At 48.1% G+C, this 12,518-nt stretch overlaps 1 protein-coding gene across 1 annotated transcript in view; it reads right to left on the bottom strand.

Moving 5' to 3' along the window:
• CABLES1 (Cdk5 and Abl enzyme substrate 1) overlaps positions 1 to 11,548 on the bottom strand; it is a 70,538-nt gene extending 58,990 nt beyond the window's left edge. Inside the window, exon 1 of the mRNA XM_053987079.1 lies at positions 11,022 to 11,548. Within this exon, the coding sequence (XP_053843054.1) occupies positions 11,022 to 11,548 (527 nt within the window). The remainder of the gene's footprint in view (positions 1 to 11,021) is intronic.
• Between the last annotated feature and the right edge of the window lie 970 nt (positions 11,549 to 12,518).

Below are 12,518 nucleotides of genomic sequence, written 5' to 3'. Positions count from 1 at the left end.
TGAAATTTTGGTTTTCCTGTTTCACCTTTTCCACTAAACAGACAGGAAATATGTCTGTTAATGTGAACAACTGAATAAAAAAAATGTAATATCAATTTTTTCAGAGTCTACCACATTACAAAATTAAAATCTAGAGAGCCCACAACTGACCAGTAAAAAGAAAACAGATCCCTCCCCATGTCACCAGGGATGTGAATCAAGTTTTCACTACCATAACCCCTCATCTTGGAAAGTGGACCTGAAGGTCAAGAGCCTCTCAAAAGATAGTTTCTTCTAACATACGAAAATGACACAAAAAAACCAAACCAAACAAACAAAACAAACAAAAACCAGACAAGACCATGTTGAAATATTCCTGGGGAATCATACAAAAGAACTGCAACAATTGCAAGGTAAGTGCCAGTTACACAAAAGAGTGTGCCACCCTTGACTGTTGCTATCACATTCATTTATCCAGTAAGATATTCGAGATATGCAATTGCTCCAAGGGTTGGAAATACTATCTCTGCACTTAAAATAGAAAAGACAGGCCTAATCCTGTTCTCATTTGTACCTGAGCAACCCTGCAATTAATTCAGAGGTTGGTCGTTTTCAGATGCCTTGATTTTTGCAAACAGGCAGAGGCTTACAAGTGCTTTTTCACGCCAGCCTCTTTGCTCTCAGCCCATCCTCCTCAAGGGAGTGAATTCCAATTACAATCCACACCCTTCTGCAGTGCCCTATTGCACTAAACAGGTCTTGGACTTGGGGCTTAGCTCCTAAGGAATATGGAGGAGTAATGGCATTTTGTATAGCACTGAGCACAGCACCGGTACTGCACTGGAAAAAACATCCTTGCTCCTGCTGCAATGCTACATCTTCCAGGAGAAGGAAGCCTGCAAGCTCACAAACACACTGTGAGAAAATACACATTTCCATTCACATCATCTATTCAACCTTCTCACAGAGCGTGAGGGCAGCAACAGAAAACACTGCCTTGGAAGTGCCTGTTCAAGGGTGCTGGCAAATTCATACAATTTGTGGTTCTTATTTTCAAACGCATCTGCTCAAAGCTGCTCCCTGTTGCACCCTAGCACTATCTTTGACTTGAACAGCCTTACATCAATAATGAAACTAATGAACACACAAGAAATGAGTATTTCTAATAATCTCTTTAAAACAAACAGAAGCAAAAAGCCTGGGACAATGAAGTCTGTTCCTCAAAACAAATGTGTGCAGTCACTTGCTACTTGCGAGGCTGCTCTCGAGTTCTGCCATACCTGGAGTGCCTTCTAAAATAGAAGAATATTTTATCTTGAGGCAAGTCATGCACATGGAAAAATACAGATTTTCCAAATAAATCTCAAAGGCCACAATGGAGATACTTGACAGTGGCACTTTGTGTTCTGCTGTAAATAATTCTGCCTTTTTAAGCAACCACCTCTGAGCTGCCACTTCTGGATTAGCTTATGCTAAAAAATGGGATTCTACAAAGCAGTGAACACCACCAATTAAAAATCAAGCCCAGTTTTACTTTAGGAAAACAGCCTCATAAAATTAAGGAGGTTCCACAATGCTGAAGGGAGAGGGTTACGTGAACTGTTTTTAAAAATACAAACACAACCCTTTGTGCTTTAAAGGCCACACTTCCAAGTCTATTAATACCAGATGGAGAGTTTTCCACACCTTTTTACATAACCTGATGCAGCACCTGCATGACACACCTACTTAAGCCATGAAACTGCACTTTGCACTGTAGCACCTGAAAGCTGTTTTGCCTCTCTTCCTATTATCCAAAAAACATCTCCATGTCTTCCGTCAGAAACGGTATCATTAACTAAATTCAGGGAACTGCGGAGCGTGCTTGTAACTACCAAACCTCCTCAACTGTGCCCACGTCCTGAGGTATCAAGATGGGTGTCTTCATTTTCAAGTAGCTGTCACCTAATAAGGACTTCACTCCTTGTTGTGCACACCCACCACACCCCATGGACACGTGGGCAATACTTCTGCCACCCAGCATTTGTCTGGGTGTAGCTGACTGCAACCTTGCCTGGAAAAGGAGGCAATTCTTCTCCTTTTATGTTGGATCTGTAGGTCCTAACAGAGGTGCAGAAGCAACAGGAAAATAAGTTTGACAAAACACAAAGAATGAAGTTGGTGAGTTAAAACCCCAGAAAGATATTTTCAAGACACATTTCAGACCACAGCAGACATCTAGCTTCTGCTTTACGCTCCACCCTTCACTCAGGCTGAGTACAGTGAGGTGGGGACTGCAGGTTCCTAGAACAGGGAGCAATGTCCTGAACAGGGAGCAATGAGAGCTTTATGAACTGTAGGTATGGGCTGCACTTGTGCATATGCAAATGTCTGTACGTGATCCAAGCAGGCCTGAAGGCAAAGGGCCCTACGTGACATTCACCTCCTGGCTCCCCCCTTCTCCATCCCTACATGTGCTGGGGGTACTGCATGAAACCAGACAACCCTCCAGCTGCCACATGGTCCTCCCTCACTGCCAAAGGCATCCTGTCTCCTTGGGGCAGTGAGGCTCTGCTCTCCCCTCCTCCAGCACCATGCACCCAGGAAACTCAAATTCAGCAGCCCTCTTTCTGAGGCAGGCTGGCAAAGCTGTGCTGCTTGCACCCTTCTAAGGGCATACTACAAGGCTGGGGGTAGAATCCACTTCTCTGCTAGCAGCTGCAGTGGGCAACAGACTGCTCCAGTACTGTGAGTTCTCTCTGTGAAAAGCAATGGTAATCATGATGAAATTAAATCCATGCCACTCTGCCAGCATGTACACACACCTCCTGTCAAAAAGGGAGAGAGCTCAGGGTCTTTTGCCTTCTCCTCTCCCCTTTCTGGTATATGAACCTCTGTGTCATCCAACCTTGACAGAGGGCTGGGACATCTCCCTGCACTTCCATCCATGGCAGACCTACCAGAAACGATGGTGGAAATGCTGGAGCCTTCCACATTTGTCCATTCAATTTCCTCACCAGAAGTTACTAACCCTGATAGCCACCTGCAGTGGCTCTTTCTTCATCCTGGAATGGGAAAGGAAATGATGCCCCACAGAAGGAAGAAGATAGAGAGAAACCTGTCACCAGCCTTCCCACACTACAGAAGACACAAGCAGCAAGGACAGCAATGGTGCCTGTGCTTGGTACCTACTGAGGCTGCACCACCACCACATCCCAGTATCACTTCTCTGTCCCTTGTGTACACAAAAAAATCTGCAGGTATGACCTGCACAATCATGGGTGAAGCCACATACAGCAGACAGCACATGGATGGCAGAAAAAACCAGCTTAATGCAAGCAGGCTGCTAAGCCAGTGGCACTGATGAATTCTTGGTGCCCAGCATCCTACCCAAAACCCAGAGAAAGGGAAAAAGCAAGCTCAAGAGCTTCATCCCTGTTTGTTTCATACAGCTCAGTTCCAGCTACATGGTGCAGAAAGAAGTCATCATAATGTCACCTTACAGATTTTTCCTGTTACACAATAAGAGGTTTTCCCAGAAAAAATTATGCTTATTTTGAATGCCTTTACCTACAAACTGATGTGCCTATGTCTGATTTGTCTTGACAGCATGTAGATTTGAAAACTTAATCATATTTACCTTGGTAATATGATTATCTCTAGGACCACAAAATGCAATCCATTGTTGACTGAAAAATTATTATAAACTTCTCTAGCTTTCTATTTTTTAATCCCACCAATACTATAGAGTCAAATCCCTGATATTGCAGAGATTTACTTACTAGCAAAACATCATACACTGGTGCTTGATTTAACTGAGCAGGTTTATATATAAATAAACATACAGCCCAGGATTTTCAGGATCTCTTGTCAGAGAGGACATACCTTCCTCTGTCATCCAAGATGAGTGGAAAACATATTTCAATTGTGGTGAGTGAATCTTTCCCCAAAAATTATACAAAATTGCAAGCCTGATCTATACACAGGGGGAAGCACCACTGCTTGCTAAGAACATAGCAATATTCATAGGTAAGGAGAAAGGTTATTTTATTTTTTTAAATACTTCTTCTAGTAAAGAAGATAGCCTTTGCTTCACTTCTCACTCACTTCTCAATTTTCCACAACAAAAAACCTTCCTTAGGCAAACACCCTGAAACACTGCTTCTAAAAGCAGTGCTGGCTTTGAAATACATCATGAGAACAGAAAATACATTTAGCATTGATGACAGGAAAGCAGTTGCTACGAACAAAATACAGCAGCCCTTGTAAAAGAACCTCACAGCTCCTTAAATATGTATCCCCCTAAATCTGCATATTGCACACTGAAAAGCAAACTCCAAGAGTCCTAGAAGTTTCCCACCGGCACATCACATTTTCTCCAACTACTGTTAAATTTTCTTCTGCTAAACACTCTACCAGGCTCTCTATCCTACCCTTGCAGCAAAAAAAAAAAAAAAAACAAAAAAAACCAAACAAAAAAAAAAAAAAAAACCAAAAAAAAAAAAAACAAACCAAAACAAACAAACCCCACCCCACCAAAAAAAAAAAAAAGAAAAAAAAAACCACAAAAAAAAAAAAAAAAAACAAAAAACAAAAAAACCCACCACAAAACCCCCAAAACTCCTGAAAGCCCTTCCTATGAAAACAAATACCATTCCTTAAATTTCTCAGCATGTTATTTGCAAACGACAGGCCAGCAAGCAGATACTCTCCATATGCCAAATTATGTCATTTCCATTTTCTAGAAAGAATACTTCTCACAGCAAACTGGCACGGGTTTTTTCAGTTGGGTTGTGAAAAGAGCCAGCTCTGTGTCTTGCTGCACCTGCTGCGTTGCTAAGTCTGGTATCTGGTGGCAGCCCCACAGCCATCCATAGCAATTCTGGGTCCAGAAAAGAGTTTGTCATAAAGGCTGAGTACACCCCCAGAGGTACTGGCAAATGTTCAGGGGTGAATTCTGTGGATATTTGCATATAGATTTCTGTAGACACCAGCTTGTCCCATTTGCAAATAGAATCTGCTTTCCCACGCTTCATAAGGGAAAAAGCTGGTGCCTACAGAAGTTTCAGTGCATCCAAGTCCCAACATATAAACCAAACTTCTGCATTTTTAGGTTAAATTATAAAGAGTAGCCTTTTCATTTGTGTAGTGGAGAACTTACACTACAAGAGTACTACAGCTGAAATAAGAGGGAAAAAAATTAAAAGAAAATAAATAAATCAAGATTTGGTTCTTCTCATCTTTACCTTCCATCATACCCACTGCACTACTGGGTCTCCAAACAGCCCACCTGATATCAACTTTTTTGAAACAAGGAAATCACAGAAATAGTAGAGGATTGGGTGTTTTTTTTCTTTTCGGAGAGCACACTTGGCAATCTCATATTTGTGTTTTAGGTGTTTTGAACTGTTCCAAGCTAAGCGGTATCTTCTGCCAGAAGAATTCTCAAAGTCATAATAATTGCAGACTAAAGCATACTTCATATTCAAAAGCTATCATCAAAACTATGATCTGTCATTATCCTATTTATCTACTACAGAACTATGTTTTTGTGATGGTCTGGAGGGCTAGTGACTCACACAGCTGCTACCAATCTTCACCATTTCAAGGTGCTTTCAACACTACTATGGTGCAGACAAAAGCTGTGTAGCAGGCTTCTAAGGAAAAGATCCAGTTTGGCTGCCTGCACAGGAGCTTTGCAGGTAAAGAAAAAGATGAAAAGAAAGATCAAGTAGTGGAAATGCACCCACCACATAAGCAAACCTGCTGAAATTTCCTCCTTCTGCTCTCCTGACAGCTAATGAGGGGTCACTGCACACCAGCCAAGCACCTGCGCGGTATAACCACAGCACCTCCCATGGCAGGGCTGCACCTAGAAAGCTTTGAATTGGCAGCCAGTGAGGGCAAACAGGACTTTTCATATGTTACCAGCTCAGGTTTCCTCACAGGGGTTAATATGCACCCAAACCAGGTATATCCCTCTCACCTGTCCAGCTCTAAGGCTGCCTGACTCTGAAACCTACAGAGTCCTGAGGCTCTGGGAGACACAGCTGCCTCTCAGCATCTGCCCCTCTGTGAAGCTCTCTAATTCCCTAGTACTCATGAACACCATGTTCTGTCCCACTGTTCTACTCTTCAGAATTGACAGCAAAGGGGTTTTTTCCTTGTCTGATGAATATTAACCTTTTTTTATCTGACAGAGATGCTCACTAAACAGTATAATAAGAGCCTAAAATATGCCAGAGCAAATTTCTGCAGGATTTGTTTTTAAAAGCTTGTGTACTAAGGGAACAAGGGTGCTGCATCTATGGTGTCCATCTATGTGCGTGTCATCCTGCCCCAATCACTTCTCAACCACTGGTCAGCTTCAACTAACACCTGGAAGATGACCCCATTTGCACCAGTTTCAAAGGAAGAAACAGAGGGAGGCACAAACATCTGTGCCCTGAGCAAGGGAATTGGCTGGCAGAGACCAGTGGTCATGAAAGCTGGTCCGTGCGACGTGGGGCTGGCCACGCTCAGCATGTGCACAGCTCAGGGAGCCCAGCAGCACCACACCTGCACAGCTCTTGGGGAGCATGAGGACCCAGCCTCTCAGCGTGCTTGTGCCGAAGGACGTGGGTGTGCCCAGCACTCCTCATGTCCTCCTTAGTACTCATAGGAGATCCTGTACACTGTGTGCTCCTTCTGAAACAGCCCTTATTACCTGAGTCTAAACCCTGCTGTTGAACATTCCCCCTTCAGGGAGGCACAGGAATTTAGCCTCCTGAAGCAACAGCTGAGGTCAATATGCATCCCATTCTTTAGAGCCAGCAGCTATCAGTGGTACAAGGTCACACACCTAAGAAAAGACTTTGTTTAGCATTTGCACTTCCCATTGACTTCTCAGACCATTAAATCACTGTTTTCATGCTCTGCTTGTATACATCATGCTGAAACTCAGGCTGCCCAAAGGGCTTTAGGTTCAGTGAATAGCAGAGTGTCCATCACACACTAAAGGGCTGATGTGCTTCCAGCGGCTCACAGGCCACCTCCTGATGCTGGGATGACCCCATGGGGCAGAGGGTGCCCCCAGCTCTTTGTTCTGTTCCCCTTTCAGGACTCCGCCCGTAAGATACTTGTTTCTGAGAGACTCTTCTTTTGTCTCTTACATGATCAGTTTGGAGGCATCTTCTGCTGTGGGCTGAAACTGCACTGCCTGCCTGCCCAAGGCCATGGAGATCTGGATTCTGACCTCTCAGCCCTCCATCACAAATACTTAATGGCAGGATTCAGCATCCTGAAGGCTTCCTCCAGCAGTAACAACCTACTGAACTTTGCAAACCCTAAAAAAAGTCAAGCAAGTCAACCATTCCAGCATCTCCCTTCATTGCATCTCTCCAGAAGATAAATACTGAGGCCAAATGCAGCTCTGTCCTTTCTAATAGGTAGAAATAAATTAAATTTTCACAAGCTTTACTAACTGTAAATTAATTTTAGAATTAATCGGGAAATGAGATATACTGTAGGTCAGTAAATTTTGAAGAAAAATCTATTTGGACCATGATAACCTCAGTGTCCTTCTGAGTGGACCTCTCCTCAGTGATTACTCAGCAGATACTCTCTCATTGCTTCCCAGCACCTGCTGCTCCCAGAAGGAATTCTTCTGCCCATCTGCCTTCAAACCTGATGTAGTGACACAGACAAATGCAACTGTAAGCAACGTTTGAACTCCAAATCTAATCACCAATTTGCTTCCTTAGCAAAACAGTAAAAAATCCAAAACCAAACAACACAAAAAAAAAAAAGAGCATGTGCTTGTTTCTAAACACCTGACCCACTGGAAAAGGAAACTTCACACATGGAAACAGCAATACTTTTCCCAAAGAAAACTACGGAAAGACGAATTCTAGGCGTACACAAAACTGAGTACCTGTACCATCCCCTAATCCACAGGATGTGCAATTATTTTAAACCAGGGTTGCTGAAACCTGGTTTCACAGAACTTCTCACTAATTTCAGATTATTCTATTAAAATTAATTATAATTTTACATGAAAGAAACCCTGGCCCTAGCTTCTAATAAACTAATGTCCTTGTCCACCTATTCACCACAAATTGAAACAAACTCCTGCAGGAAGACAGGAGCCTTTAGCACCAACCAGTCAACTTCTGAACAAGCCTAATTTTTGCCATTTACATATAATTAAATACTAGCCTCCCAGCAGCTAGAAGCTCCATGCTCCTTTTTTATATCGTTTGTTTCTTGTGAATATACATAGAGCACAAACCCAAACCACATTAATGATAACCTTGTTAAATATAAACTAGTATGCAATTAGACCAACTGCTAACACAAACAAAAAAGCCAGGGAACTCTGATTATATGTTCACAATGGTTTTTGAAAGCCAAATAAAAACAACAACATAAGGCAACCTGTCTCGCCTGATACTGTGACAGAAAAAGGTTTTCACGTTATAACTTACGTGTCTCAGCACAAGGACTAGTCTGTCAAACAACTCCTCAAACTCAATTTCAAGCTCACTCACTGCAAGGAGAGTGGAAGGGTGGGAGGAAAGGCAGCCGGTGCACACGTGAACTACCAAAAAAATCTGATTTTCCTCTCTGCATCATCCTTCAGATGAGCTAATGCCTGTCCCTGGGCAGGTGCTGTGACTTTCAGCCTGTCGTCCTGAGAAGGGCTGGCTGTGTGCTGGGGATTTGGCTCCTTCCTCTCCATTAAGAGAGCAGCAGAAGGGCTGCTCGAACCCTCTGTTCTTGGGCTTGTGCCAGCTCAGCGCATGCCTGTGATTTAACTTCTGTGCAGCCAAGGGTGAACCCAGCAATCAGAGCTCCTACCACACCTTTTCATTAGGAAGATGAGCCACTAACATTCTATGCGACCTCCATGGTCTGCAGCTGCCTGGTGTTTGAAAATATATACCTTTTCCAGAACAGAAACACATCTACTAAAGGCAAAGTCTGCTCCGGACTGCACACGTGCAGCATCATGACAGCCAGCAAAGGCAGGGGACATTACCCAGAGCTCTCCCGCACCAGGGCCAGCCTTAAGTGAGTGCTACAATGGAGAGCCTCATACTTGTCAGTGGAGTAATGAAAAGTCCCCACCACAAATGAATCTAGCTCTCAACAAAACAAAACAGCATGATAAAACCAGCAGCCTGCATCACAAGAAAATATACAGCACAAATTACAGCTCTACAGGACTGGAGGAGCATCCTGGAAAGGTTTCCTTAAGTGACTTCCCTTCCCATGGACTTGGGCTATCCATTCAGTTTGTTTGCATGCTAGCAGTGCAGCTGAACTTGCAAGATTCTGGATTTCTAGGTTGTAAACAAGAAGAGAAATTACCTTTCCCTCTTAAACGTCACTCTGTTCTAATGTAATTAAAAAAACCCAAATGAACAAACAAAAAAAAACCCAACAGGTTGTGGAAGGAAATGTTCAGGAAGTGGCAAAAAGGAGCAAGGGGAAAACATGACTGGAAGAGGAAGGGCTAAGTGAAGTGATACCAGTGAGATCTAAGCATCCTTCCCAGAACCAAGCACAGGATCATAGCATGCAAGAAACAAAAACCAAGGATGATCCCTGGGAATCAAGAAAAGTAATACTGGAATCCTGCATCAATAATGAACTCACTAAGTAGAAGTTCGAGAAGAACCCAGTCTCTTGAATGCTAAGTTCAAGAGCAGAAAAGCAATTCCCAAATCATGGTCTGTGGGTCATTTCTCCCCCACAAGGCTGTGGGCAGAATCACATCACAGACTGAAATGCACGAGTGTGAGTGTGTGTGTGACACAGCTGTGCAGTTGATCCACTGAGCAATTAGAGGGTTGTCACTGCAGAAAATGTTTTGAGAGACACATGACTGGGAGAAGAAGGGTGGTAACTCACCAGCAGGCATGCTACTTGGGGAGGTGGGGCTCCCTCCAGCACAGCACCTGAAAAGGGGCTCAAAAAAGCCACCAATACAACCCAGATGGAAAGGGGTGGGGGGGGAACCAAACGACAGTGGGGCATGCAGCTAAGCTTACTTTCCTCTGGAATACTTCCAATTTCTCCAAGCTGGTTGGTTTTGAAAGGGACTTTTCTACAGCGATCTATGCTCAATTACTCTTATAAACCCTTGCAATAACATGTGACTCAAAGTCTACCTATTTGTCCAAGGGAGAAACAAGGAGGGAGTGTGGCAAATGGGGAATGTGGGAGTGGCTGCCGATGTGAGCTTGGGGAGCACAGTCATTTCCTCCAGTTTCTTCCCCCCTCCGTCTTTGATATCTGAGTATGTTGTTGAGGAAGCGAAGGAAGGTGATTTTGTATCCACAGGCATTCACACAGATTTTTACATGATTGCACCTTCTTAGCCAGAAGTCTCAGCTTGAGAGCTGAAGCAGGTGAGGTTGTTTCTTTGGGAATTAAAAGGCAAAAGAGTACCCGGCGGCAAGAAACTACCCAGAGGAACAAAGTGCTTGGAGATAAAGAGCTTATTTAGGGTGGTAGCGAGACGCTGCTTAAACCATGCGCTCACACAGTAATCCGTGGATTTCAATGCAAAGATTTCCTTCCCCCTTGTGGGCTACCAGATCTGGCTACAGCTCACTTGACTCAGAGCCTGTTCTCAATCTGCTGTCTAGAGGACAGGCAGCACGCCGGGCTGAATCCACCAGCAGTCGGGAGAGCGGGGTGACAGCCGCTGCGCAGCCGGGCTGGGCTGCGGCGGGGCACGGCGGCTGTGCAGCCGCACGCCCGCACTGCTGAGCGGGAGAGAAACTTTCAGCTACTCGCGCTCAGCGAGCGACAGGCTGCTGCCGCCCGGGAGGCTCGGGCACCTCCGCTGACCTTCCACTTCACGCTCGCACATCCCTGCCGCTGCTCCCCCGGCCGGACGGCAGCGGAGCCGGCCCCGCGGGGGGAGGCTCCCGCCCCGCAGCTATCGGGCCTCCCTCCCCACGGCTTCCCCCGGCCGCCCGGCGGCCGTGCCCGCCCTTACCGAGCCCATCGCCATCCTGCGCATCCCTCATCCCCGCACGCCGAGCATCCCTCATCCCCGCGGCGCTGCTTACCGGGACCGCTGCAGCTCGAAGGCGGCGGCGGGGCCGGGCTGCCCCAGCTCTCCGCTGCCGCCGATGCTGCCCTGGGGGCTGGTGCGGCCGAAGGGCGCCGGCAGCACCCCCGCCGTGAAGGAGTTGAGGCGGCCGCGGCTGCCCGCCGCCGCGGCGCCCAGGAAGACGGCGGGCGGCACCTGCACCGCGGCGAAGGCGTCCTCCTCCTCCTCCTCGTCTTCCTCCTCCTCCGGGGGCTCGGCGGGCGCCGCCGGGGGGCTGCCCAGCCGCGGCGGCGGCTGCGCCTGGCGGGGCCGGGCGGCGGGGCCGTCGTTGCCCGGCGGCGGGGGCCGCCCGTCGAGGGAGATGCTGGTGAGGAAGGAGAGCGCGGCCTGCCTGCGGCGGGGGTCGCTGCGCGCCGGCGGCGGCGGCGGCTGCGGCGGCCCCGGCGGCGGCTGCGGCGCTTTCCTGGGGCAGGGCTCCGCCGGCGGCGGCAGGGGCCCGGCGGCGGGACTGCCAGGGCTGGCGGCGGTGGCGGCCGCCGCCATTGTCGGCCGGCTCCCCCTCCCCTCGCCGCTGGCCGGGCGCTGCCTCTCGCTGCCGGCCCGTCAGGCGGGCGGGCGGCGGGGCATGGGCGCCGCGGTCCCTGCGGGGTGCATGGGGGTGTCGAGGGGTGCGCTCCGCCCGGCCGCGCCGCGCTGCCCCGGGCCCCTGCCGCCCGCCCGCTCCGTATTTATAGGTGCAGCAGCCGCGCCGCCGAGCGCCCTGTGCAATAACACGGCAATCACGTGTGGGAAACGGGGCGCTGGAGGAAAACAAAAGCCCGGCCAGCAGCCCGGAGGAGGAGGAGGAGGAGGGAGAAGGGTGGGTCTCGGCGAGCTCCCTCCTTTCAACCTCTCTTTTTTTTTTTCTTCCCTTTCACCCCCTTCCCTCCTCCTCCTCCTCCTCTTTTTCCCTTCCTGGATGCGTGGGGGCGGGCGGGAGCCGGGGAAGGTGGAGTCTGTGTCCGTAGTACTCGGCACATGGCCCTCGGAGCCCGGCACAGACCTCTCCGGACCCAGGGCTGCTGCTCGGCTCGGCCCGGCCCGTCTGCAGCACTGGGAGCGGCACCGGGATGCAGCCGTGCCGTGCCAAGCTGCCCTGGCGCTGTCCGCTGGTTTTCCCGGGTGGGGGCTGGTGCCCGGGGCAGGCGTTGGTAGTGCCCGATGGGCACGGAGGACAGTCGGGGACGGGGAGCGGCCCTTGGGGATGCGCTTGAATGCCGACAGTGCGTTCTGCGATGCGGCAAGCCTGGGCTGTCCCGGTACCTGCTGCCCCGGTACCTGCTGCCCCTGCTGCAGTCTGAGGCGTGCGAGTGACTCTGTCTGCAAGTAACATCTCACGGGTTCCCTAAAACATTAAAGCAACCTCCTCCCCAGCCTTTCCTTCAACTCCATCCCCAACCCTTCCCTCTCTCCTGCAGCTGTGAAAGCACATTTGCTTTGCTCTTTCCATATAGCCCAAGCCCCAAATATCTGT

Source organism: Vidua macroura, chromosome 1, assembly GCF_024509145.1.
Source record: "Vidua macroura isolate BioBank_ID:100142 chromosome 1, ASM2450914v1, whole genome shotgun sequence".
NCBI lineage: Eukaryota > Metazoa > Chordata > Aves > Passeriformes > Viduidae > Vidua > Vidua macroura.
The sequence above is the reverse complement of the archived record's forward strand: the minus strand, read 5'-3'. Positions and strand labels throughout refer to the sequence as shown.